Source organism: Callospermophilus lateralis, chromosome 1 (assembly GCF_048772815.1).
Source record: "Callospermophilus lateralis isolate mCalLat2 chromosome 1, mCalLat2.hap1, whole genome shotgun sequence".
NCBI classification, from domain to species: Eukaryota; Metazoa; Chordata; class Mammalia; order Rodentia; family Sciuridae; genus Callospermophilus; species Callospermophilus lateralis.
This window is the reverse complement of record NC_135305.1, coordinates 156171351-156196673: the sequence shown is the minus strand read 5'-3', so window position 1 is coordinate 156196673 and position 25323 is coordinate 156171351. Positions and strand designations below refer to the sequence as shown.

At 34.4% G+C, this 25323-nt stretch overlaps 1 protein-coding gene across 9 annotated transcripts in view; it reads right to left on the bottom strand.

Annotated features, from left to right (window-relative positions):
- The window catches only part of Atxn2 (ataxin 2), a 119426-nt gene that overhangs the window by 28911 nt on the left and 65192 nt on the right, over positions 1–25323 (bottom strand). For 6 of the 9 annotated variants that reach the window (XR_013091129.2, XR_013091130.2, XR_013091127.2 and 3 more), the window contains exons 7-18: positions 22886–22977; positions 22266–22463; positions 20657–20835; positions 18604–18813; positions 16009–16191; positions 13651–13848; positions 13224–13331; positions 12895–12965; positions 9752–10056; positions 8918–8981; positions 8046–8198; positions 7584–7650 (exon numbers count right to left, since the gene is read on the bottom strand). Coding sequence is in view for 6 of the 9 variants with exons in the window: in XM_076852560.2 (XP_076708675.1) it covers positions 7584–7650; positions 8046–8198; positions 8918–8981; positions 9752–10056; positions 12895–12965; positions 13224–13331; positions 13651–13848; positions 16009–16191; positions 18604–18813; positions 20657–20835; positions 22266–22463; positions 22886–22977 (1828 nt within the window). In the remaining 3 variants the exon portion in view is untranslated. The remainder of the gene's footprint in view (positions 1–7583; positions 7651–8045; positions 8199–8917; positions 8982–9751; positions 10057–12894; positions 12966–13223; positions 13332–13650; positions 13849–16008; positions 16192–18603; positions 18814–20656; positions 20836–22265; positions 22464–22885; positions 22978–25323) is intronic. The other 3 variants (XM_076852634.2, XM_076852764.2, XM_076853009.2) reach the window with 2 other exon arrangements.

Genomic DNA, 25323 nt, shown 5'->3' with positions numbered 1-25323 from the left:
ACTACAAAATGGTGCAGCCAATATGGAAAGCAATATGGAGATTCCTTGGAAATCTGGGAATGGAACCACCATTTGATCCAGCTATCCCTCTCCTCAGACTATACCCAAAGGATTTAAAAACAGCATACCACAGTGACACAGCCACATCAGTGTTCATAGCAGCACAATTTACAACAGCTGAACTGTGGAGCCAATCTAGGTGCCCTTCAATGGATGAATGGATTAAAAAAAATGTGGCATATATACACAATGGAATTTTACTCAGCAATAAAAAGAGAATAAAATCATGGCATTTGCAGGTAAATGGATGGCATCGGAGAAGATAATGCTAAGTGAAGTTAGCCAAACCCAAAAAAACAAATGCCGAATGTTTTCTCTGATATAAGGAGGCTGACTCATAGTGGGGTAGGGAGGGGGAACATGGGAGGGAGGGAAAGGGAGGCGGACGGGATTAGCAAGGATAGTGGAATGTGATGGACATCATTATCCAAAGTACATGTATGAAGACATGAATTGGGTGTCAACCTACTTTATAAACAGAGGTATGAAAAGTTTTCGTATATATGTGTAAAAAGAATTGTAATGGGAAAAAAAAAACAAAAAACCCAAAACAAAAACCAAAGTACATGTATGAAGAATTGGTATAAACATATATATGTGTGTGTGTGTATATATATATATATATATCTTTATATACAAAGATATAAAAAATTGTGCTCTATATGTGTAATAAGAATTGTAATGCATTCTGCTGTCATGTATTTAAAAAAACTAAATCAATTAAAAAAAAATTTGGTTAAACATTTAATGAATGTTGCTGAGATTTTATATACTTGGGAAAGTGAACTTGAAAGCAGAAGAAAGCAATGGAGTAAAATATTTTCCTGAATTAATCTTGACAGTTCATTCTGAAAAGGCACCTTCTTCTTCTTTTTTTTTTTTTTTTTTAGAGAAAAAGCTTAATTTTGGCAGAAGGAACACAAATAATTACTTCAATCAAACTCAATTATTTTGATCAAATGGAAGTTTGTCGGGTTAAGCTCGATAAATTAACCAATTTACTACTGCTTTTGTTATCTGATTATTGCCTCCAGTCAAAAAGCTAGCTATTCAAACGTACTATTGTCTTCAAAGTTAAAAACTTCTATAATCTTTGTTACAGTGCTTTTGTTTTGTTTTTTTTCCCCTTCCTAAACTGAATTTATGTTATTCTTAACTTAAATCAGGGTTCAGGTGGACACACTTTAACCTATAGTTCACAGGATACTCTCCCCCTCATATAAATAAATATTAACAGTGTCAGGGTTAAGAAATTCTGCTTTATGTTAATTAAGTCCTTGACTTTGGTGTATTTTCAAACACCTCTCAACCTGTCTCACAGGTATAAAAGGCAACTCTGCAGTTTATGGCAAGAGGGTAAGAGATGGTTTATATAAAGATACTACCCTGTAGGAAAGATACACTTATACAATCCATAGTATATTTTAGAACCAAGTCCTTGCCTTTGCCTATTATTTCAAAGATACTAAAAACACCCTATCTAACTCCTCGAATGATTATAATTTAGTAAACTAGCAGGATATAAAATTAACATACAGACTTTCATAACAACTTAGAAGATGCAATGGTAGAGAATATCTTAGTTTACCTTAACAACAAAAAAGTTTATATCCGAGGCATAAACTGAAGAAATGCACAAAACCTTAAGAAGAAATGTTAAAATGCTCCTGAAGATAACTCTCAACAGCATGAAGATATTAATTTTCTTCAAAGTTAACTTATAACTTTATAGTCATTCTAATAAAAATGGTAAATCCTAAATTAAAATTCATCAATTGATACTATATAATACCCCAAATAAATAACAATAAAAAACTTCATTCGTCACCTTCTGAGGATACTAATAAATCATCTTCATTATACTGAAGATGGCCTTAAAAAGAGAAATGATAAGCATTTTAAGTTGACTTAAACTTAAAAGCTTAAGCTATGTCTCAAGGTAACCAAATAATTTAGTGAGGTAAAGTTTTTTGTTTTTTTTGGTACTGGGAATAAGAACCCAAGGATGATCTACCACTGAGCAACATCCCAGCCCTTTAATTTTTTTTAAATTATAGAGGGACACAATACCTTTATTTTATTTATTTCTATGTAGTGCTGAGGATCAAACTCAGTGCCTCACATGTGCCAGGTAAGCACTCTACCACTGAGCCACAACCCCAGCCCATCATCTTAGCCCTTTTTATCTTGAGACAGGATCTTGCGATCCTTCTGCCTCAGCCTTCTGAGTCATTGGGATTACAGGTGTGCACCACCACACTGGCTAAAGATTTTCTTTACAGAAATATTCCACCTAATTGAAAAAGGGATTAAAAGAAGAGAATGTCACCATTTTGCAATCATTAATGAAATAATGCATCTAGGTCTACACAATGATCACCAATTACTGCTAAAACAAACAGGAAAGAGTTATGAAAAATGTTATCCTGGATAGATGAGGACTGTAAAAACTCACTGGCTACTCCTACTATTACAAAAAAGAAAGACGATGTTATATGATTCCTACTGAAAGAACATCCATCAGCCACCAAACAATCCAGATTTAACTATGACTTAACAGAAGAGAGTCTAGTAACTCCTACAGAATACCAATAGATGACACCATGCCTAGCATTGCTTCAGAATATTCCAGTGAAGCCAGGGCACAAATGATAGGGGTATGAATGAGACATGACTACCCAGAAGCTGTTAATGGCTTAAAATTTTCTTAAAAAAAAAAAAAAAAATATATATATATATATATATATATATATGGCTGGGGTTGTGGCTCAGAGGTACAGCACTTGCCTACCTAGCCCATGTGAGGCACTCAGTTCGATCCTTAGCACCATATAAAAATAAATAATATAAAAGCAATCTGTCCATTTACAACCACAAAAAAAAATTTTTAAAACACACACACACACACACATACACACACACACACACACACACACACACACACACACACACACACACAAAACCAGCTAGGCACTTATAATCCCCAAAGATCAGGAGGCTGAAGCAGGAGGATCAGGAGTTCAAAGGTAGTCTTGGCAACTTAGGGAGGTCCTAAGTATCTCGGCAAGACCCTGTCTCAAAAAAAAATATAAAAGGGCTGGGGATGTGGCTCAGTGGTTAAGTGCCCCTGGATTAAATCCCCAGTATTTTTTTTTTTTTTTTAATATTTATGTTTTAGTTGTAGTTGACAATACCTTTATTTTTTTATTTTTATGTGGTGCTGAGAATCGAACCCAGGGCCTCCCATGTGCTAGGCGAATGCTCTACTGCTGAGCCACAACCCCAGTATTTGAAAAAAAAAATACAACCCCACAATCCTCACTATTAAAAAAAAAAAAAAAAACCCCAAACCTGCAAACAAAACTTGAAAAACTGCAAATTAGGAATAGATCCACATCCAACCCTTGCTTAACAATGAAAGACAATGTTTTACTCCTGAGAATGGGAACATGGCAAGATGATAGTATTTGTTAGTATCCTAGAAACCTCTAGTACAGTATAAGAAACAGACACAGCAACTGAATAATTGTGAAAGTCTAAAAAGCATTATTAATATTACAATGTGGCAAGACATAAAGTCAAGATTTAAATGCCAAATGCTTCTCTATGTCTAAAAAAACAAAGATTTAAAAAACATCATTCAAAATGGCATAAAAATATATAAAAGTAAATTTAAGAAAGTATGTACAAAATTGATATAATGAAAACTACAAACAGTAGCAAACTGAAGACCTAAGTAAATGGAGAGAGATAATTATTTATATCATAAATTGAGAATTATATTATACAATCAGTGAAGAATCCACATTAAAATAATTCAGTGCATAATCCCAAACTGAATACAAAAACTTACTGGAAATGCAAAGAACGTAAAATTATCAAAACAATTTTGACAAAGAAGAATAAATATAAGGAACTTACATGAACTGATTTTTAGATTTATTATAAAATAACAGTAAAGTGTGTATAGCATGAGGGTAGATATAAAGACCAAAGTGACAAAACAGGGGGCTGGAACTTTGGCTCAGGGGTAGAGAACTTGCCTGGCATGTGTGAAGCCCTGGGTTCGATCCTCAGCACCGCATACAAATAAATAAAATAAAAGATCCATTGACAACTAAGAAATATTTTTTAAAATAAATAAATTAATTAAAAAATAAAGTGACAAAACAGTTCACAAATGAGAACCACACAAAAATGGGTCAACTGAAAGATGCCAAAGAGATCAGACAAGAAAAACAGGCTGGATCTAAATACAGGCGAAAAGGAGAACTCGGGCTAAGGTTGTGGCTCAGTGGTAGAGCGTTTGCCTAACATGCATGAGGCACTGGGTTGGATCTCCAGCACCATATTTAAAAAAAAAAAAAAAAATTATAAAAATAAAGGAATTTGTCCATCTACAACTAAAAAAATAAAGAAGAAGAAAAACAACAACAACAATTCCACCTTTATTTCATCTCCTACACAAAAATTAATTTCAAAATCAACCATATGGGGCTGGGTATAGAGCTCAGTTGGTGGAGCACTTGCACAAAAAGCAGAAACTTTAGGAAAAAAACTTGATAAAGGGACCTCAGCAAAATTAGTAAGACTGGTTCTTCAAAAAAAAAAAAAAAAACCTAGTCAAGTGCAAACCACAGACTGGGAGAAAATATTCACAATACCTATATTAAATAAGGACCTGTAATTAGAATATAAAAGTAATGTTAATAGGGGCAAGAGGAAAGGGAGAAGTTCTGGGGAGTGATATTGACCAAATCAAACTGTTATATTGTGTGCGTGTACAAATATGTAACAAATCCCATAATTGTGTACAACTATATCAATAAAAAATGTAAAAATAAAAAGTTACTTAAAATTCGTAAGAAAACTCAAAATTTTATAAGGATAAAAGATTTTAACAATTAATTTTTTAAAAAGCTGACAAATATCCAAAACTCTCATGAAAAGAAGCTCATCATCAGTCATAATCAGGGAAATGCATGTTAAAAATCACAATGAGAATCTGTAACACACCCAATAGGCTGGTTAAAATTAGAGATGGACAATACTGAGTACTGGCAAAGATGTAGAGCAAAACAAATTTGATCACTGAAATGTAACAAGATACAACTACTTTGGAAAAAAATTTTTGTTTTGTTTTGTTAATTGCTAGTTAATTGAAACATGTATTTAACCATACTTTGACCATTTCAATTCTAGGTATTTGACCAAGAGAAGTGGACACAAAAATGCACACAAATGTGCATAACAGTTTTCTTCAAAATAGCAAAAGCTGACAATCACACAAATGCCTACTAATTGCTAATGGGTAAATTGTGGCATAATCATAAAATGCAATGCTATTCAAGAATAAAAAGGAACAGACAGACATTAAGTGATTACATGAAATAATCTCAAATTGCTATGCTATTTAAGCCAGACTCTCCAAAACTATACACGACATAGCTTCATTTTTTAAAAACAATCTAGAAGGGACAAACCTAATCTACAGTAAAAGCAAGCAGATCAGTAGTTATCCAGAGCTCAAGGGAAGTAAGTATGATTTGACGGAAAAGGGGCATGAGGAACAATGTTTGAACATTTTGATTGATGACACAATTATATAAATAAATACATTTGTCAAAATTTATGTAAACACAAAGCCAGGTACAGTGGTGCATGAGCTACTTCAGAGGTTGAAGCAAGAGGATGGAAGTTCCAGGACAGCCTAGCCAACTTGAGACCCTGTCTCAAAATAAAAAGTAATCAGGGCTGAGGATGTAGCTCAGTGGCAGAGCTCCTCTAGGGTCAATCCCCCACACTACCAAAAAAAAAAAAATTACAGAATCAAACTGGTTTAAAAGTTCTTTTTTGTTTGTTTGTTTTAAAGAAAGCCACTTAGAACAAGCTTAATATAATAATATACTTCAATGACTTTTTAAATTTTTTAATATACATATATTTTTTAGTTGTAGGTGGACACACAATATCTTTTATTTCATTTTTACGTGGTGCTGAGGATCAAACTCAGTGCCTCATGCATGCTAGGCGAGCACTCTACCACTAAGCCACAACCCCAGCCTCACTTCAATGACTTTAAAAAAAAAAAAAAAACTCATAGGAAGAAATTACTTAAAGAAACATTAAATTGGACTGTGAGAATATACAATGAAAAATGTATATGACAAAGGACTTGGATCCATCCAAATTTATATTTCAGTAAAATAAACAGACTCAGCCAGGTGTGTGGTTACACACTGTATCCTCAGCTATTCCAGAAACTGGGGCAGAAAGATTACAAGTTGGAGGCCAACCTCCCAAGTTTAGCCAGATTCTATCCAAAAAAAAAAAAATATATAAAGGGATGGGGATAAACATCAGTGGTACCTATGTCCCCAGTACTACCAAAACAAAGATAGTAAAAACCAAATTCAACTGGATTTAATTATTTACCCATCAAGCTGTTGATATGATCACTTAGCAACTTTAGAAGACAGTAGTTGGAAGTAACAGGGATAACAAATCTTTAGTCTAAAAATATTTTTTAGTAAAACAGATATAAAGGAAAATATATACTCCAGAAAAATTTTAGATTTTATTCTGTAGTCTAACTAAAAAGATTCCAAGTACTTTATATACATTGTAAGAAAATATAAATAAGATGGCCCTTATAAGACAGTTCCCAGTGATCTGAGACTTGGTATTCAGCACCCGCCCCCTCTTTCCTCCTGCTACATATACTGCATCAAGATTGCTGTATGTGACCAACAGCAGATAGCAGAGCTGATGTTATTGTCACTGTCAAGAAACTGTTTCAGTTGCAGTTCAGGACTGTTTTTCCCTGAACACTCACTGTAGGAGAAATCAGCTGACATGTCCAATGCTACAGAAAAGTACATGTAACAAGAAACCTAAGGCTAACAACTATGAATATGGATGCAGATCCTTTAGCTCCAGTTGAGGGTCACTTTAGACAATGGCAGACCTACTTAACCTAACCATCGTTTCTGTAACTTCCAAGAGACCCCAAGGCAGAACCATCCAGCTAACCTGCTAGTGGAATCCTAATCTTCAGAAACTGGGTGAAATGATGTTTGTAGTTTAAGGCAGCTAAGAATTGTGATAATTCTACAACAAATAATACAAGTCTAAAATACTAGTGTATACAACCAGATTATATCACTCATTTTAAAGATGAGGAAACATACCTCTAATAGGATTCTGATATTTGATGTGAGGTGCACTCTGCTTCAAAAAAAATTCTAGACTTTGGGGGAGTTAAATGTAGGTCAATTTAAAATATGGTCAGCAGTCTAACTAATTCTAGCAAACCTTTTTCAAATTTACATTGAGGTTTCAGGTTGCACTTACCATCTCCTTTTTCATAATAATTCATCTGAATACTTTAACACTGGTCATCAAAAGTCAATGCACAGCCTAATCAAAAGTCTAAGCTGAACTTTGAATATTCATTATAAACTGAATCACTTAATTCATGCAGCATGCAGACTACAAGCAAACACAGACACAATTATTCTCACCTTTACCTGCTCTATATGTCTTGGCTTGATTCACTGGCATGGGCGTCATAGGTATTGGATATAAAGGCTTGAGGAATTAAAAAAAAAAAAAAAATCATTAGGCTCCTATGATAAGAATATATTCTACCACTCTTGGTTTTATCTTGCTAGAGATAAAGTTTACTGATTCTCTTATAAATCATTTAAAAATGAAATCATATCCACAAGCTAATAGGATAAATTCCAAACTAATCTAAGCCATTTTTCTCACCAGAAAATCTAAACCATTTTTCTCACCAGAAAACAGTCTCTTGATTCAGGTCCTTATACTAACAACACACCAAACAACTCATGCTTCCTCCCCCTTTCAAGTACTTCTGTATGCCGCCATGCCTCAGGTCACTACAAATCTAAAGACTGCTTGTGTTAAATACAATACAAACAAGTAGCATAGCCACGTGAACATCAAATGCTATGACTTACTTGCACACCTGGGCTCACTGGGACTGGATACATCATATTTGGTGCAAAACAAACAGGCTGAGTATAAACTGGAGTTGGCTGTTGGTGACCCACCATAGATGGGCTAGGTTGTGCTTGAGGTCGAGGAGAAGTTGGGGTTGTAGAAGGCTTTGGCTACAGAAGCAAAAATAAAATTTAACTATTTCAAGTTGAAAACTCAACTATTATCACAATTTGAGAATGCTTGTCCTAATTACTATAATTTTCATCCACTCTTAACTATTATTTTTATGAGGATGAAAAACAAACAAAAATAAAAACCATTCTAGCATACCGAAAGCCCTCCGTTTGACTCCCAGCACTGCAAAACAAACAAAATTGGGGATGGAGATGTAACTCAGCGGCAAAAAACTTGCCTACTGTGTGGAAGGCCCTGGGTTCTATCGCCAGCACTACAAAAGCAAAAGCAGGAAGAAGAAAAAAAAAAAATCACAGAAAACAAATGTTTGAAACAAAAGAAAAAAAGTGCTTTTGTAGAAAGCTAAAGTAAATTTTTGTGAATATCATAATACATAGCAGTACTAATTTTGTAAGAATCCAGAGAAAGTGATCTTCAATTTTTTTTAAATTTCCTTTTATTAATACTAAAAAAATATTCATATTAGTAACCATTAGAAGAAAAAAAGTTGTTTTTGCATGCTATAAGGAACTATAAGGAGAATACTATTTTAATACTAAAAAAATATTCATATTAGTAACCATTAGAAGAAAAAAAGTTGTTTTTGCATGCTATAAGGAGAAAGACTACCACTAATCATAGTAATTGTAATAAATCATAATAAGTTAATTATTTTCTGAGACTAGGTTAACCTCAAAGAAATTAATAAACTTACCTGAGAAAAGGAACGAGGGTTGAACTCCTTTGCATTGGGATTCAATGTTGATTTCCTAACTTGCCTAAACCAAAAAAATATACAGGCCAATGAAATCTGCAAGGAATTTATGTTTCTCTAAATCTTCCACACCTGACAATATTTTTTTTAAAAAAACTGCTCAACATAAATCAGATTTAAACAATTCTCACTAGGAGACTATTAATCTTCTTTGTTAAAATACACACACACATTACATATCCCTTTATTCAAACTGACCATAAGGGTTATTATCATTATTACTACTGCTATTATTTTTTATTGGGGATTGAACCCCAGGATGCTTTGACACTGAGCTACATGCTCAACCCTTTTTATTTTTTACTTTGAAACCAGGTTTCACTGAGTTGCTGAGACTGGCCGTAAACTTATATCCTTTTGTCTTAGCCTCCTGACTCAGTGGGATTACAGACACATACTGTTGTGGCTGGTTACAAAGGCAGATTATGTTTTTAAAAGTAATTTATGAGTGATTTTCTCAAAGACAATTAAAATACTGGAGCTGAAAAGATAGTAACCCTTATAATAAAATATCCTTGAAAATAATGTTTAATATACCAATTCTATAGTATTCAGTAACTTTTACATGACATATGTTGGGAACAATCGTGGCTTTAACAGAAATTTTTAACTTAAGAATAATCGGTCCCCCAAATTAATGAGTTGTATATCAAAAGTTCATTTATAATGTGGTTGTGTGGAACCCAAAACACAAAATTAGTGGTGGTTAGAGTCTGAGGCTAGTGCATAAAGTAATTTGACTAACAAGAAGTACCAAATTCCTGGTTTACTCACTCAGCTGCATCTTTCTTCTCCTCTTTATCATCCTTCTCTTGTTTACATGCTGGGCTAGAAGTCTGCACCCCTTGGGATGTAACCTCAGGTCCCCTCTTGTGCTCAGTGTTACTAAGTATTGAAGGGGAGATGCTGGGACTGTTCGGCTTGCTGCTGCCACTGGTGCAGTTGCTGCTGCTATTTTCAATGAAAGAATCCTTAGCACTTGGTTCAATTTTGTCTTTGATCACATCTCTTGATTTTTCTCCATCTCTATTTTTGTTTAGTAGTTGATCCATAGATTCCGAAGTAGAACTTGGCTGTAACTAAATAAAGAAAATAATTATACTTAAATATTTTAAGTAATTCTAGTAACCTATTTTCTGCCCCAAAGTACAAATGAAGTAGGCGTGAACTGTTTTGAATAAAATTCCCCCCCAATTTTCAGAATAATGTTGTTATAAGGCAACAATAAAAGAAATGTCTATACAACACAACCATCAGAATACTCAAAAACATTCTACCCTCAGGTATGGGACTGAGAGATGAAGAAAATGTTGCTAGCATATCACCTATATTTTGGTAATAAGAATTAACATGCATAAAATGAATACTATGTGCCAGGCTCTATGCTAAACACTTCACTGGCAGTATCTCATTTAGATATTATAAGAACAGGTTTTACAATTACCCCATTTTAGCTTGGAAAAGTAGATAATATGCCCCAATGTTATACATATGGCATATGGGGGTCAAGATTCAAACCCAGGTCTATTTACCTCAAATACACACGCTACTAATCCTGTACAGATCAATACAGTAACATTTTTTTTAACATTTTTTTTTAGTTGTAGGTGGACACAATATCTTTGTTTTATTTTTATGTGGTGCTGAGGATCAAACCCAGTGCCTCATGCATGCTAGGCTAGTACTCTTCCTCTGAGCCACAACCCCAGCCTCAATACACTAATATTCTTACACAAATAGTGAGCATCCTATACACAGCTATTCTAGATCCTGCAGAGAGTTCTCCAGGATAAAGAGAGGGAGGGAGATTAAAAACAAGCAATCAGAGTATTCTAATTTCTGTTTCAATGAAAGACTAAAACAAATTCAGTTTAAGGCCACGTGCTTGTCACGAGCACAGCTCTGATGATTCATTCATTGAACAGTGTAGCATATACTATGCATTAGTAGCTATTTAAGCTTTACTAGAAGCTTAAACATCAGATGGCCAGTTGGCGTCATATACTAGACACGTGACTCTGGGCAAATTAATTTCTTTGCCTCAATTTCCTAATATTCATACTGCAGATAATAAAAGAATAAGTTCAAAGCCAGCCTCGACAATCAAATGAGACCCTGTCTCAAAATAAGAAATAAGAGGGCTGCAGGGCTGGGGTGATGGCTCAGTGGTAGAGCTCTTGCCTAACACAAATGGGGCACTGGGTTCAATCTTCAGCACCACATAAAGATAAATAAATAAAATAAGGGTATTATATTCATTCATATATATATATATATATATATAAAAGGTTGGGGATGTGGCTCAGTGGTTAAGTGCCCCTGGGTTCAATTCCCCGGTACGGAAAAAAAAAAAAAAAAAAAGAACTTGCTTCAAAGGGATGTTAGGACAATAAAGGTCTTATATGTGAACTTAAAACAATGTGTAGTACAAAGGAAATAATAAGCATAATCTAATAACATTTTACTCTAACAATTATAAAGTTCACCCTCAAATCTCTTTTAAATCTATTTCATTGCTTTCTAGCATTCACTTATGGGTCGGGAGTTGTTATTAAAAGATTTAATAACACCTATGATTATTCAGACTCCAAAACCCAGTAAGACAAAGTGCAAAAGAGAAAGACTTTTAATGGTACTCCTACCAGTAATTTAAAAGTCAAGCATTAATGAAGGTTTATAGAAAGTTTTGGACTTTCTGTAATATCTTATATATTCTGTAATATCAAAAATATATACATACATATATATCTATAATCTGATGGCCAAAATGTGTCTATTTAATGAATAAGTACTACCTTTCAAAATATATGAACTATAATCAAGACAATATAGTATTGGCACATAGTCACCCATTTGTTATTATTTGTATTATAGGTGTTAACCATTGCTTAACAAAATTTAAATTAACAACTATTAATAGCTTGTTATAATAGTTGAAAAGATATGCTGAAGTATGAAATAATATGTAATACTTTAGATGTTGCCAATACGAATAAAACTTAAACAAAACATCAGAAAAATTTAGAAAGTTAGAATTTACGCTGGGAAAAGGCTGTCATCATGCCTCTGACTCATTCGTGTTTTAATTCTATAATTTTTTTTTTAAAGACTAACAATTACATTTTTCCCCCCTCTAGGAAGCAAAGTTTCAAGATGTCTTGAGTTGGTCTCAAAAATCTACCTTGATATCTACACTATATTATTATTAAGTCATCAAAGAGTTCAGGGTATGTTCAGGAAATCCTGTCTCAATATAGAGAAATGGTATTATAGAAAGATATCAGGATGGGAATGCAGCTCAGTGGTACAGCATCTGCCTAGCACGGATAAGAAACTAGATCTGACCTCCACAACCGTAAACAAACAGAAAAAGACATACGCCATAATTAATACATTTGTTCACAAAGTAGAAATCTTCAACTAACATGGAACACCAGTATCTACTGTCCACAGCAGATCATTAAGAATTTGACCTTTGCTCTGCTAAAATCTAATCCCGCTAACCATGGTAATCAAATGAACATCAAATAATAAGCTATGTTTTCATGGATTCAAAACACTGATGCCTATATTGTTATTATCCAATCTCATATTTTAGATTATTCCACTTAAGGATAAGTAAGATAACTTTAAGACTGCTTACCTTTTTTTGTTTTTGTTGTCAATATTTGTTTTTTAGTTGTAGGTGGACATAATAACCATTATTTTCTTTTTATGTAGTGCGGAGGATCAAACCTATTGCCTCACGCATTTTAGACAAATGCTCTATGGCCGAGTCCCAGCCTGCTTACCTATATACATGGTTTAATGTTTCTGAGTGGTTACACAATGCATTTTTTTGTAAACTGATGATATAAAAGTGGCAATGTTTATTATTTATTTTTTCAAATTATAATTCATTAGTCAATGACACTTACCCTAAAATCATTCTTAAACTTCTTTAAATCATCGATTTGTTTTCTATGTTCAGAAACAACTGGTGATATACCTGTAAAATCAAGAACTATTAAAATACACGTTTATTTTTCGACTCTAACTTCAAGTTCTTTTCATATGTGATGTCAGAAATGAGAATAAGATCTGTCATCAAAAGAAAAACAATTTCAAATATTAACTCTGGCATTTACCAAACTAAGCATTCATGTGTATGCAATACCAAGAAGTATACAAAAGTACTCTACTAGGCATGAATTAGACATGGTCTTCCCTATTTCCACAATTATGTTTAAAAACTTAAAACTCTAACCTTTGTTTTCAGCTTTTGAAAAGCTAGGTGATGTTTCATTGGGCTTAACATTTTCTTTATTCCCTGCTGGAGAATTCTGCCTCTGATCTTGAAGCCTGGGATCTTTAGCTAGAAAACAATTTTTCAAAAAGAATTCAGAAATTAGAAATGTTTTTGGAAAAAATACTTTCACCTGAACAGAGGTTTTAGTTCCTTGCAGACATCATGTGAAACAACACTAATTATATTTATATAGTATTCAGCACCCAAGGAATGTTAGCCTTCAGAACACTAGATATTAAAGAATAACATACAGGAAACTAGTGGTAATATGTAAACAACAAACTTACCTTTACTTAAAATTTTAAATGTGTATTAAAAACACATAACTATGACAACACAGAATTTTTCTGTTAACCTTGGAAGCCCCCCACCCCACCCCACATACCTTCCATCGATGGGGTCACAGCTCTGTTGGATGCAGGACTGGCAGGTGTAGGAGATGCAGCTGGAATGGGCATGGCAACAGCTTCAGCTGGAATGATACCAGCTTGGGGAGAAGCAAGCACTGGCCCACTGGGAGTATTTCCAATACTGTTCTGTCTGGGAGACCTGGGTCTGTGAGTTTTGGGAGATAATCTTGGAACTAGAAACAAGGAAAAAGTTATTCATTACGTTCTCAGCTCATCTGTCATTTCCTCAAATAGGCTTGTTTTGAGATCTAGGTAGAACAGTCATCCTCAGTCCCCACTCTTTCCCAACCAACCTGTTTTCTTTTCCAGTCTTAGGAATAGTGGTGGCTACTGAAAACACAAATGTCTGAAGAAAGAAAACCATTACTAATACCTAAGTACAACTGTGGTTTCCTTCCTGACTAAACATATTAACTTTTTTGAGACAAGTTGGATATTAGATTCCTATGGCAAGATAAATACAACTTGCTGGGTTTTTTTTTTCTTTTTTTCTAAGAAAGATGAATGGCAATATTTTGTACTTTTAAAAATGTGGGATTGGGGCTGGGGATGTGGCTCAAGTGGTAGCGCACTCGCCTGGAATGCGTGCGGCCCGGGTTCGATCCTCAGCACCACGTACAAACAAAGATGTTGTGTCCGCCAAGTACCAAAAAATAAATATTAAAAAAAATTCTCTCTCCCTCTCTCTCACTCTTTAAAAAAAAAAAAAAAAGTGGGATACCCCAAGAGGACTATTCCTGCCTCTTTGATACACTGAAACACCACCCAGCATTGTAGCTCATCCCGTGTGCTCTTTCTTGAAATATCAAAATCCACTGGGCAATAACTAAGGAAATCAGGACCCAATTTAGCCAAAAGGGTTAGATAACACAAGAAAACAGCACAAATGTGGGGTTGACATTATGATTTCCTAGGTTTTGAAAAACATGCTTCAATTTACCTCACTTTCATTTTTCTTTTATTGAAGAAACAAGGATTATGAAAGGAAACATTCAACAATTGTCATTTTTTCTAATTTTTATAAATAAACAAACTTATAATGTTAGTCTGGGTATATATCGTTTCTTTTTTTTTTTTTTTTTTTTGTAGTTGTAGATGAACAGAATGCCTTTATTTTATTTGTTTATTTGTATGTGAAGCTGAGGATTGAACCCAGTGCCTTATGCATGCTAGGCAAGCGCTGTACCACTGAGCTACAGCCCCAACTCCAGCCCCAGTCTGGGTGTATATCTAACAACTGTTTTTATTCTCTTGCCTCTAAATGATAGTCACTCTCAAAATTCATTTCCAAACCATCTGAGTAATGCCAAAGTATTAATATTAAGCTGAAGATGATTTTAAAAATGTTTTCTTATTATCTTAAATTAATTGAAGGAATTCATAGTACAACTGTATTCATAGTACAACAGTATGAGTGCACATTGTATGAAACTGATCAGAGAGCATTATCAACTGAACATAGATATTTAATAGTGCTGGTTGTTTTGTTTTTAAGTTTCAAGACTATTTATTGTAAGGATAAAGATCAAAAAAGAAAAGTCGGGGCTGGGGATTTAGCTTAGTTGGTAAAGTGCTTGCTTCGAATGCACATGGCCCTGGGTTCAATCCCCAGCACCACCCCTCCCCGACTCCCAAAAGCCATCATTAAATGCTCTAACTCTATAGTCGTTATGGGGGCAAAACATTAAGGATTGATCAACAAGGTAGCCTACTTTTTAACTTCTGTCAAAAGTTTAATTTTTTTACACTTATATCGCTGCTATCAACATATTCCTCAGGCTAGTCACAGATAAAAGTTTGGTCTTTCATTTGTGTTTGACATTCCTAATAAAGGAAATAAAGTTGGGAATTAGTGCCATGGACAGATGCTATAGAAACACACTCTATGTAAGCTCTAATAAATGTGTGTAGAACAAATCAACAAACAAATATGGCAAAAAGATGAGAAATACAGTCCCTTCAAAACAGTGCTATGAACTGTATTTGTCTTATATTAGAGTGGCACTTGCTAGCTACCAACTATGTTCATATTTATGAACCTCATAGGAATTATATCACAAACCCATAAAGCATACTAGACAAGAATGATTTTACTCATTGAGAAAACTGAAATTTGGATGCTTGCATGATTTATTCTAACTTTATGATAATGATCCCAGAAAAACAAAATGTAGTTTTCCCAAATCCTGGCTAGTTCACTATCTGTACTATATATACTTTATATGTATATACACACACACACTTCCTCAAACAGAGCTTTACCTCCACCCTTTTTATACCTTACATAATTACAAAAAGAACACTGTCAATGTCCTAAGCCAAGTGATACCTACCACCACTGACCACTGATGACCATGTTCCCCCTGCAGGACTAGTCCTTGCCACTGGAGGAGTAGCTGCTTCACTTGGTGGATTGTGGGATACAAATTCTAGGCCACTAGATATAGAGCCCCTCCCAGCAGAAACTCTATGATTTCGAGGGTGTCGCTGGGCCTTTGGGGACATCCTTGGAGGCCCTAAGAAAGGAACAGTGAACATGACATAAATATCATATGCAATGTCCATCAGTACTACATTTTTGCTAAACACACACATTCTCTCTCTCTCTCTCCTCACTCACTCAATAGTTCTTCCTTGATTAAAAAATAAAAGGTTGTGGGTGGGGGAAGACCCACACCATAATTATTATTGGTCATACTACTAAAGAAGTATTCTGTAAAATGCCAGAGTTTATAAATAAACGCCATTTCCCTTTATTTTTTAAGGGAGAGATGAAGTTGGTGGTAAGAAATCAAACAATAAGATGTCATAACTAATAAGATAATTTTATCAATCTATTTACTCTAAGTCCATTAGTTGTAGGCATATAAAAATAAAGAACTATAATAAAATGTTAACTGAAGGTAAGTTACACGATGAAATAATTTTTACATATACTACTTCCAAAATTAGAAAAAAAGTATTTTAAATTTTATTTATTTATTTATTTATTTTGGTGGTCTGTATAGATCAAACCCAGGGCCTCATACATGTCAACAAGCACTCTACTATTGAGCTGTGTCCAGTCCCCTCCCCCCACCAAAAAAATTTTTTTTTTAAGACTAGCCATCCCCAGATCCCCCTGTACTCTGAAATACATGTATATACCCTTCTTATATTTCTCAAAAATGTTAGTTTATCTTAACTCTTCTGCCAAGATCATCAATTTTGTAACTAATGGCTTTAAAAAGTCCTTACCTATAAGCAGTTAGCAGGCTATGAGCTGAAAATTCTACAAAGCATGACTTGAACGTCCAGAATAGGTGACACTTGGGGAAGAAATTTCACTATGTGAATTGTTAAATTCTACATCACTGGTTCTGCCACCCCATTAGGGATTTGTCTTTCTAAAGCTGTCTAATGCACATTAGACCAAACCATCAGGTGAAAACTAATGGGCAGAGCTGCTCTCATCACAAGTCTGACAATGAGAACATTCACAAAACACATTCTTAGGGTCAAAGTCAAGACCTCTTAATCAAATCTAGCTGTCAAACTCTTTAAAACATCAAATTAATGTGTGTCCCCAATAGGAATTAAAACATGAATATGATCTTTAAAAGAATGCCAATGATATAAACTTTCCACTGGAGATTATACAGCATCCCTGAAAAATGCAGAAGGTACATTTCTATATGAAAAGCTATTCCATAAACAGTCCTTACATCTTAATGTAATAATGACATTCACAACTCATTAATGAGAATATTTTATCTAACACTTTCTCATTATATAAACTTCTATTCAAACAATGGACTGCCAACACATACTTCAACAGAAGTTAACTCCACTATTAGAAGCACTTTTGAGAAAGCAAGTCAGCTTGAAAATCTGTGAAACTGGCTGTTGAATGTGAGCTGTTTTGGTCAAGGTCTAATGATCTCCCTACTAGGGTGACAACAATTTATTTAAAAACAGTCACCACAGTTTCTCCAGAGAAGCAGTTTACATAGAAAAGTTTATTAGTCCCAACATAGCAATATCAATTTGTGATTTTAATGAACAAGTCTGATTAAAATTTTAACATAAATATTCTGAATATCAAAAGGACATTATCATTTAGAAAGCAGGACTTTAAATTTATGCACTGCATTTTTAAATTAGAATGTTACCCTTCTACAACATATGCAAATATCTGATATGTAACTGTAGTGGGTTTAGCATCAAATACTAAATAAGAATTATAGGATTTTCTTATTTTTGACAAGAACAAAAAAAACAACCCTAGAGATTCCAATTCATACCTGTGTTTCATCAATAATTTCATTGATATCAAGGCCTCTTCTCACTTAAAAATAGCCTTGTACAGTATAATACTGCAAAGCTAATTTTAAAAATTACTCAGTTAAGTTTAGAATTCTTCAGGCGCTCTAAAAAAAACACAGTCTGTATTATAATCTGAGGGTCCACAGACAAAGGAAGCTACAAGGAATGTCATGCTAAAAAAGGATCCCTAAAACACAATTCCTGCCTATGGCCAATAGGAAGGTTCACTGGCATTTTGGCCAAGGAGCTATTATAAAATGACAGGTTATTCAGTTAAGTCCAAGGCTAAGTGGAGAAAGTTCACTATTCACTATTAACCACTACATCCAGTATCAATCAGGAGAAAGAGGCCCTGGGCAGATCTTTCTGGAGCTGTGTAGAAGCGTAATTACTAGGCAGATTAAACCCCCTTTCTTACAATGCAGGATTGTTCATAGCTTCACAGAGCATTTATCAAATTTCTAATGAACAAAAAGGTTAATAGAATAGTTTTAATAAACTAAAGTTAAAACACGGAAATTATAGGTTATTAAATAATGAAGAGGAAACTATTTTGTAATTATAAACTCACATAGGAGTTAAACAAAGACAAACAAAAACATGAACAAATTGTGGTATTGTACCTTCTGAAGACATGCGTTTAGGCATAGTAGAGACAGGAGCTGGAGAACCATGAGCAGAGGGGTGAGACGGGGGTCTGGATGGCCGCGAGGGGGGCCTGGAGGGCGGCCGTGTAGGGGTGGCTGCCCGAGGTGGAAGAGAGTTGGGACCTGACTGGTAGCGAGAAGGTGGGCGAGAGGAAGGAGATGGGCAAGGCGATGGCCAGGGAACACCTGACAGAACAAATGATATGAAGGAAAGTATAAAAACTAAAGAAAAAAATGAGGGAAAAAAGTAAACAGAAAAAAAAGTAAAATGACAAAAATGATTTCTTGTACATTTTAACCCTTTGAGGACAGTCATTTGTTTTTGATAAGTTTTAGCATAACTTAACTGACATAAATTCACATTTTACTTTAACCTCCTTAAAATTAAGTCTGTTTAAATGAATACACGTTCCCAAAGGGTTAATTAGGATCTACACATACTATTGAAGAAGACAGTTAAGACTTTGTCTAGTAATTCTGCTTCTATTACTGTTTCTCTCTAAACAATTGTTAAAAGGAATATACATACAATAGATAACTTCACACAATAAAACACAATAATTCTTAGAAAGGAATAAGATTGCTTACTATATTAATTTTAGCTCAGAAACAATAAACACCAGCTATTATATCCCATTTACAGAGCTGGTTTCTTACAATCATCTATGATTTTCATTAAATTTATATCTGAATCTAAGGTTCAGTTTGAAGTCTCATTAGAAATCAAGTCCCATATTTAAGTAGAAATAAAATATTAATTCTATTTTGTAGAATCACAGGAATAATAAAGGTATCAAATTTGCTCTTTCAAAATAAGTCTCCATATCTCATTAAACTAGAAAAGGGGGAACCTTCCAAATAATTTATGCAGTTAAAATACTTATCTAAGAGACTGCTTAATAAATAGTGCAACTACAAAGCAGTCATCACCAAATAAATTGATCCTGATAGATATGCACAGGTCAAAATACACTGACATTTACCATTGCAGAGCACTTACCTTAACCTTAGAAAATAGTTCCAGGTCTCCTCTCCAGAGGGCTCCATGCACTTGAGTATTATACATTTCCCAGCCCCCTTCAGGTCTTTTTACTTTGAAAATTCTGTTTATAAACAACTAAAAATCTTTACTCAATGAGCAAAGAAATTTTCATCCCCAACACTAAATATAGAAAATACTCAAGACTGTGTTCATCTGGAGAGGAATTCTGGAAAAAAGACTTAATAAAAAGAAAATGAAATTGGAAACTTAGTGTTCTCTAGTTTTGATCTAATTTTATAAATTTAAATGCCTAAAATTGAATGTCCACTCTACTCCCTTAGTAAGACTATTGTTGTTACAAATTACCTTATTCCCATACCATTTACAGGTGTGCTGAATCCTCAGAATTCTATAAATCATCTATAATCTATCAACTATCTTCAATCTAGATTTAGAATAGTGAAAAAAATACCTTCCTACTAAAGACTCAGGTTTCTTTTATTTAAGATGCTAAACTGTAACATCTACCCTTAAGGACTTAAGAGTTGTTTTTATTGTATTTTTCTCATTAATTTCTTCACATGACTCTTAGTCATGTCTTGTATTACAAATTATAACTCCTTTCTTTATTATCCACTAAGTATATTGAATATATATTAGGATTTTCCATATAAACTACATCTAAATAATTTTCTTATCCAGTGTTTTTAAAACTGAGAACCTACCCAAAGTTTCCAATTTCTTTACATGTGGGATTTTTTTTTTTTTTTTTTTTTTTTGGCCAAGTGAATGTCAGAAGCAAACTTAGAACTTTATCTTAGTATATGATGAATGTTTTGTCATACTGAATACTATATATGCCAAAGACTTATATATAATGTTTCTAATCTGATATTCACAAAATCAAGTTTTAAGTAATTTGGAAGAGAAAAACTACTCCACAAAAATCATTAATAGTATGCACATTCCTATCAATTGTGTAAACTCATTTTTAGTTTGTATGAAAACTATATGTATGACATTGATAAATTTGGCCAAAATACTTGCCTCCATTAACTACTCTTTGGTCTGAACCAGAATTCGGGTTGAAATCTGAAGTGTGAGAAGTGGATCTTGATGGCATGGCGCCCGATCCAGGCTGGCCCATACGCGGTGAATTCTGTCTCCCACTTCCCCAGGATATGACTTCTCTATTTCTTTGTCCAGGAGGAATATATTTATTTTCCCTGAAAATGAGAGATCCTCTAAATCATTTTATCCTGAAACATGTCTAAAAAGTAATTTAGGTAAAGGGAATATTTGTTATAAAAATGTTCAACACTAAACCAAACTACTTCAATTCCCTGTTCTTCCATCACCCTGAGTTCTAGCTTCTAGCCTCATCCTTCCTTCAGATTCTCCTCCAAGCACAAAGTTTAATAGACATATGGTCATTTTCACCCTATTTGATCTCTCTGTGGCTGACTCATGATCAGTCTTCTTAAAGCTTTTTGGGGGGTCCTTGGCTTTTCAACTTTACTTTCTCTGAGATCACATGGTCTGCTTGTTCTTTGTGAGGTTTTTTTTTTTTTTTGTGTGTGTGTGTGTGTGTGTGTTTTGTGGGTGTGTGTGTATGTTGCTTCAATATCAGCAATGCTGATCAATCTCAAATCCACAGTGCCAGTTCCAGATTCCACACATCTCAATGAACTTATCCAAATGTACCACCTAAGCTGTGAATGCCTTGACAATAGGTATCTACCAGGTATGTGTGTGGGTGCTCCTGAATAAATGAAAGACACACAAGCCCCTCAAATGCAACAAACTGCATGAATAAAGTTGTTTCTCCCCTCAAACTTGCTTCATCTTTCCTATCTTCGTTATCAGTACAACCATCAACTCAGTTAGTTAATCAAATAAAATCTCAATAAGTCCCCCTTGATTTTTCTAAGCTTTATATCACAAACTTTGGTCTAGTTGGTTACTAAGTTGTCACTGCTGTTCTCCCTGGGATTTGTTCACCCCAGCACCTGCTTTCAAGATGCTCTTAGGCTTGTACACAAAGTCCTCTTACTATCTCAGTTCCTGTCACCACCCGCCACCACTACACTCACAACATGGATCATTGACACAGGAAACAACAAGCCCTTTCCTATCTTGGCTGGTTGTCTCACAGGGCTGTGTTTCTGCGTGCGTGTTTTTTCACCAGGTGAGAAATCTTTTCTCATACTCCTCTCTGAGTGGCAAACAGACTCTATTATCCTATCACAAAAGTCTCCTCAGTGAGGCTTTCTTAAAACACAATTAATTCTAGCTCCTCCTCACCTTGGATGTTCCTAATACTCTAAACACACCTTTAATCTAGTGAATCATATTGTCCTATTAATTACTCTTTAGCAAGCTCTGTAAGACCTTGGCTTGCTCTTCATCACATACTCAACACTTTGGCTCCACAGAGCTGACTCTCAAAATACATTTTCCAAGATTACCATAACCTTTTCTCTAACAAAATCTGTTACACCAATTCCACTTGCATTTTCTACCTAAGCTCATTAAAAAAAAAAAAAAAAAAAACAACAACAACAAAAAAAAACCAAAGGAAATATAATAATACACCTTCTCACACAGACCTTGAGTTGTGTATCCAAAATACTGCATCATGATTTCCTTTAAATACCTAGTGTTTATGCTGTGCCCCTCACGTTCACTGGAATTTCTCTGAACTGCTGTATATTTTTCTTCCTCGCTTCTATCATCATTTTCCAGGGCCACCCGAGCTTTGTACTGAGCACTTGATTCAATTTCTTCTGCTAACTGGTTTGCCCTTGCTTCCCGTTTTAAAAATTCTTCTGAGTTATCCCTTTCTAAGGGTACCCTAAAACATAAGGAAAAGAAAAGTAAAGTGATTTTAAAGTAATAGTTTATATACCTGTCATAATCAACTATTCAGAAAGTTTAGTCTGTAAAAGTATGGTGCTTGTTAAATTTTAAATCGAAAATCTGAATTTTTTTCCTGTTACCTTTTTACAGGGAAGAACATTCAGTATTTCAAGAACCAAACCTCTACCCTTTCAATGCAGTATTTTACAACTTGAAAACAAATTTATTTTAAACATAAAAATAATTAGATATTGGGAAACTACATTTATTGCCTGTTTTAATAGAAATTTATAGATCTAGGTAGAACAATTTGACACATTTGTTTAACTTAAAATTCAACATTTATTCCACACAATTTTATGAACAACAAAGACAAGTAAATGTACTAAAATAAAAGCAGACTCTATTTAAACTTACGTATATGAAGATAAACTGCTATCATATGTAGACACTACTCCATAATTTTCTTCATTATATCGAAACATATCATTGGGATCCCATCCATTAGACTAGAAGAAAATGAAGCTCATTTTTTAAAGTGATAAAATATTCATCTTCTTTAATTCAGTTTCAAAACATTTACAGTAATACTATCCTAGTTAAATCTAGCAAACCAAAAAATAAGCAAAGCTTTCCTCTCAAAATATTTTAAGGTAAAATTTTTCTTCCACATCAGCCCCTCAAACAGGTAAGTAACTATAGAATCATTTGAGATGATATTCAAAAAAGTTTAGAATATATTAGTTACTTCATAAAATCAAAGCTTTCTGATCACAGTTCTGTCCTTTCCTTACCCACTTAACAGCTACCTTTCTGTAAGACAGAAACACCTAGATTTACCAGAAACTTCCTGAGATCATGGATCATAAGTATGTGAAGGAAAAAAGGTCTTTTTGACAGACAAAAATATTTCCAGTGATGGGGGAAAAGAAGGAAGAGGACAAAGTTTTCCCCACTTCATCATGACTTCAAAGTGGGACCACAGTACTAGACCCCAGCCATCCTCCCCTTCTATATTCGAATGCTCAAAGGAAGTGTGATATGAGGCCCTCAGAAGACAAAAATCATAAGATCTGGGTTTAAGAACCGGTTTTGCCATTAGCAGATGTTGGATCTCAAAAAGAGCAATTCTGAGTCTAGATACCCTAACTTACAACCTCTGTGTAGATAACTCTTCAGTTCCATAAAGAACTATAGAAAACTACTATTCTTAGAAGCTAGGTTGTATTATTAAAACTGTAAGAATCAACCTACTGGGGCAAATGCTATAAGAATACTCACTAATAATACTAATGTCTGGTTAATTACTTATCTATTTAATCCTTCAAGTCTTCTTTTAAAGCTAGACTGGTCAAAACCAGAGACCCAGCTTTAACCAAGAAACACTGCTGGGCGCAGTGACACACACCTATAATCCCAGTGGCCTGGGAGGCAGAGGCAGGAGGATCGCAAGTTCAAAGCCAGCCTCAGCAATTTATGGAAGCCCTAAGCAAGTCAGTGAGACGCTGTCTCTAATAAAATACAAAATAGGGCTAGGGATGTGGCTCAGTGATCGAGTGCCCCTTGAGTTCAGGTTCTGGTACCCAAAAACAAAATTAAAAGAAAAGAAAAAGAAACGCTGATCGCAATTTCAACACTGAAGCTTGCCTTAAAATTCACCAATCAACCCTGGGTCCTCCTACGTTAATCCTGGTAAGACAACAAAGTAACTATACCATGAAAGTAACTCCTTTGGCCTAAAGTATGTACCAGAAATCCAGAAATCACAATTACCAATGGAGACTTTATAACTATTTAAATAAAAACTAATATAAATTCTACAAAAAATCCACACCACACAGAAAGACATTCAGTGAAAAGTATCTTCCAATCCCAGGGTGCATAGATAACTACTACTAACAATTTCTGAAGTATAATTCCAGACTTCTATATACATATATGATCAGCTCTTCTTTAAAATTCAAATTTGATCTAACTGTTCTGCAACTTGCTTTATCTTTTAATCTTGGCTATCACAACACCATTTAAAATATATATATATATAATATTTATACTGAGTGGCAGCAACATAAATCTATTTCATTTGTTCTACTGATGGATGAATACTGCTTTTGTTTTTGGAGGTGGGGATTTAACCCAGGGCCTCACTCAAGCTAGCAGTCTACCACTGAGCCACATACTCCACCCTTTTGATGAAAACTTATAAAAACATCCCCATATATAATTATTTGCATGTATTATCCACATTACATATTCCCCACACAAGTCAGGTGATGCCTACTTGAAAACTGATATATTCAGATATACGAATCTTTAAAGTTTGAAAACTAAGCTGGGCATGGTGGCATATGCCTGTAATCCCAGAGACTTAAGAGGCTGAGGTGCAAGGATTGCAAAGTTTAAATTTAGCCTCAGCAATTTATGAGACCCTGTTTCAATAAATGAATGAATGAATGAATGAAAGAAAAAGGGCTGGGGATGTAGGTCATTGGCAGTGTTCCCCCCACCCCAGTTTGAAAATTAATTAACAATATATTAGTGAATTTCTGGCTTTATAACTAAAAGGCCCTAGTTATAATTACTAAGTTATTATGTCTTAAAACGTTTAATACAGATACTCTGTTGTCAACAGAAGGCTATTGGAATCAAATTTTGCAGCCCAAACATTCGCCAACACTTTCTATCTCTATAATCTTTTTATCCTAAAGATAAGAGTCTGTTAAGCATTTGATTTGCAGATGGTGTACTGGAGAAAAGCAAAAATAACATGTTGCAAGAGGCATCTTAGAAATAGGCTTTTTTTATGGAGAATGATTTTGGTGTGTGGGTGTGCGTGCGCACGCGCGCGCAGTGGT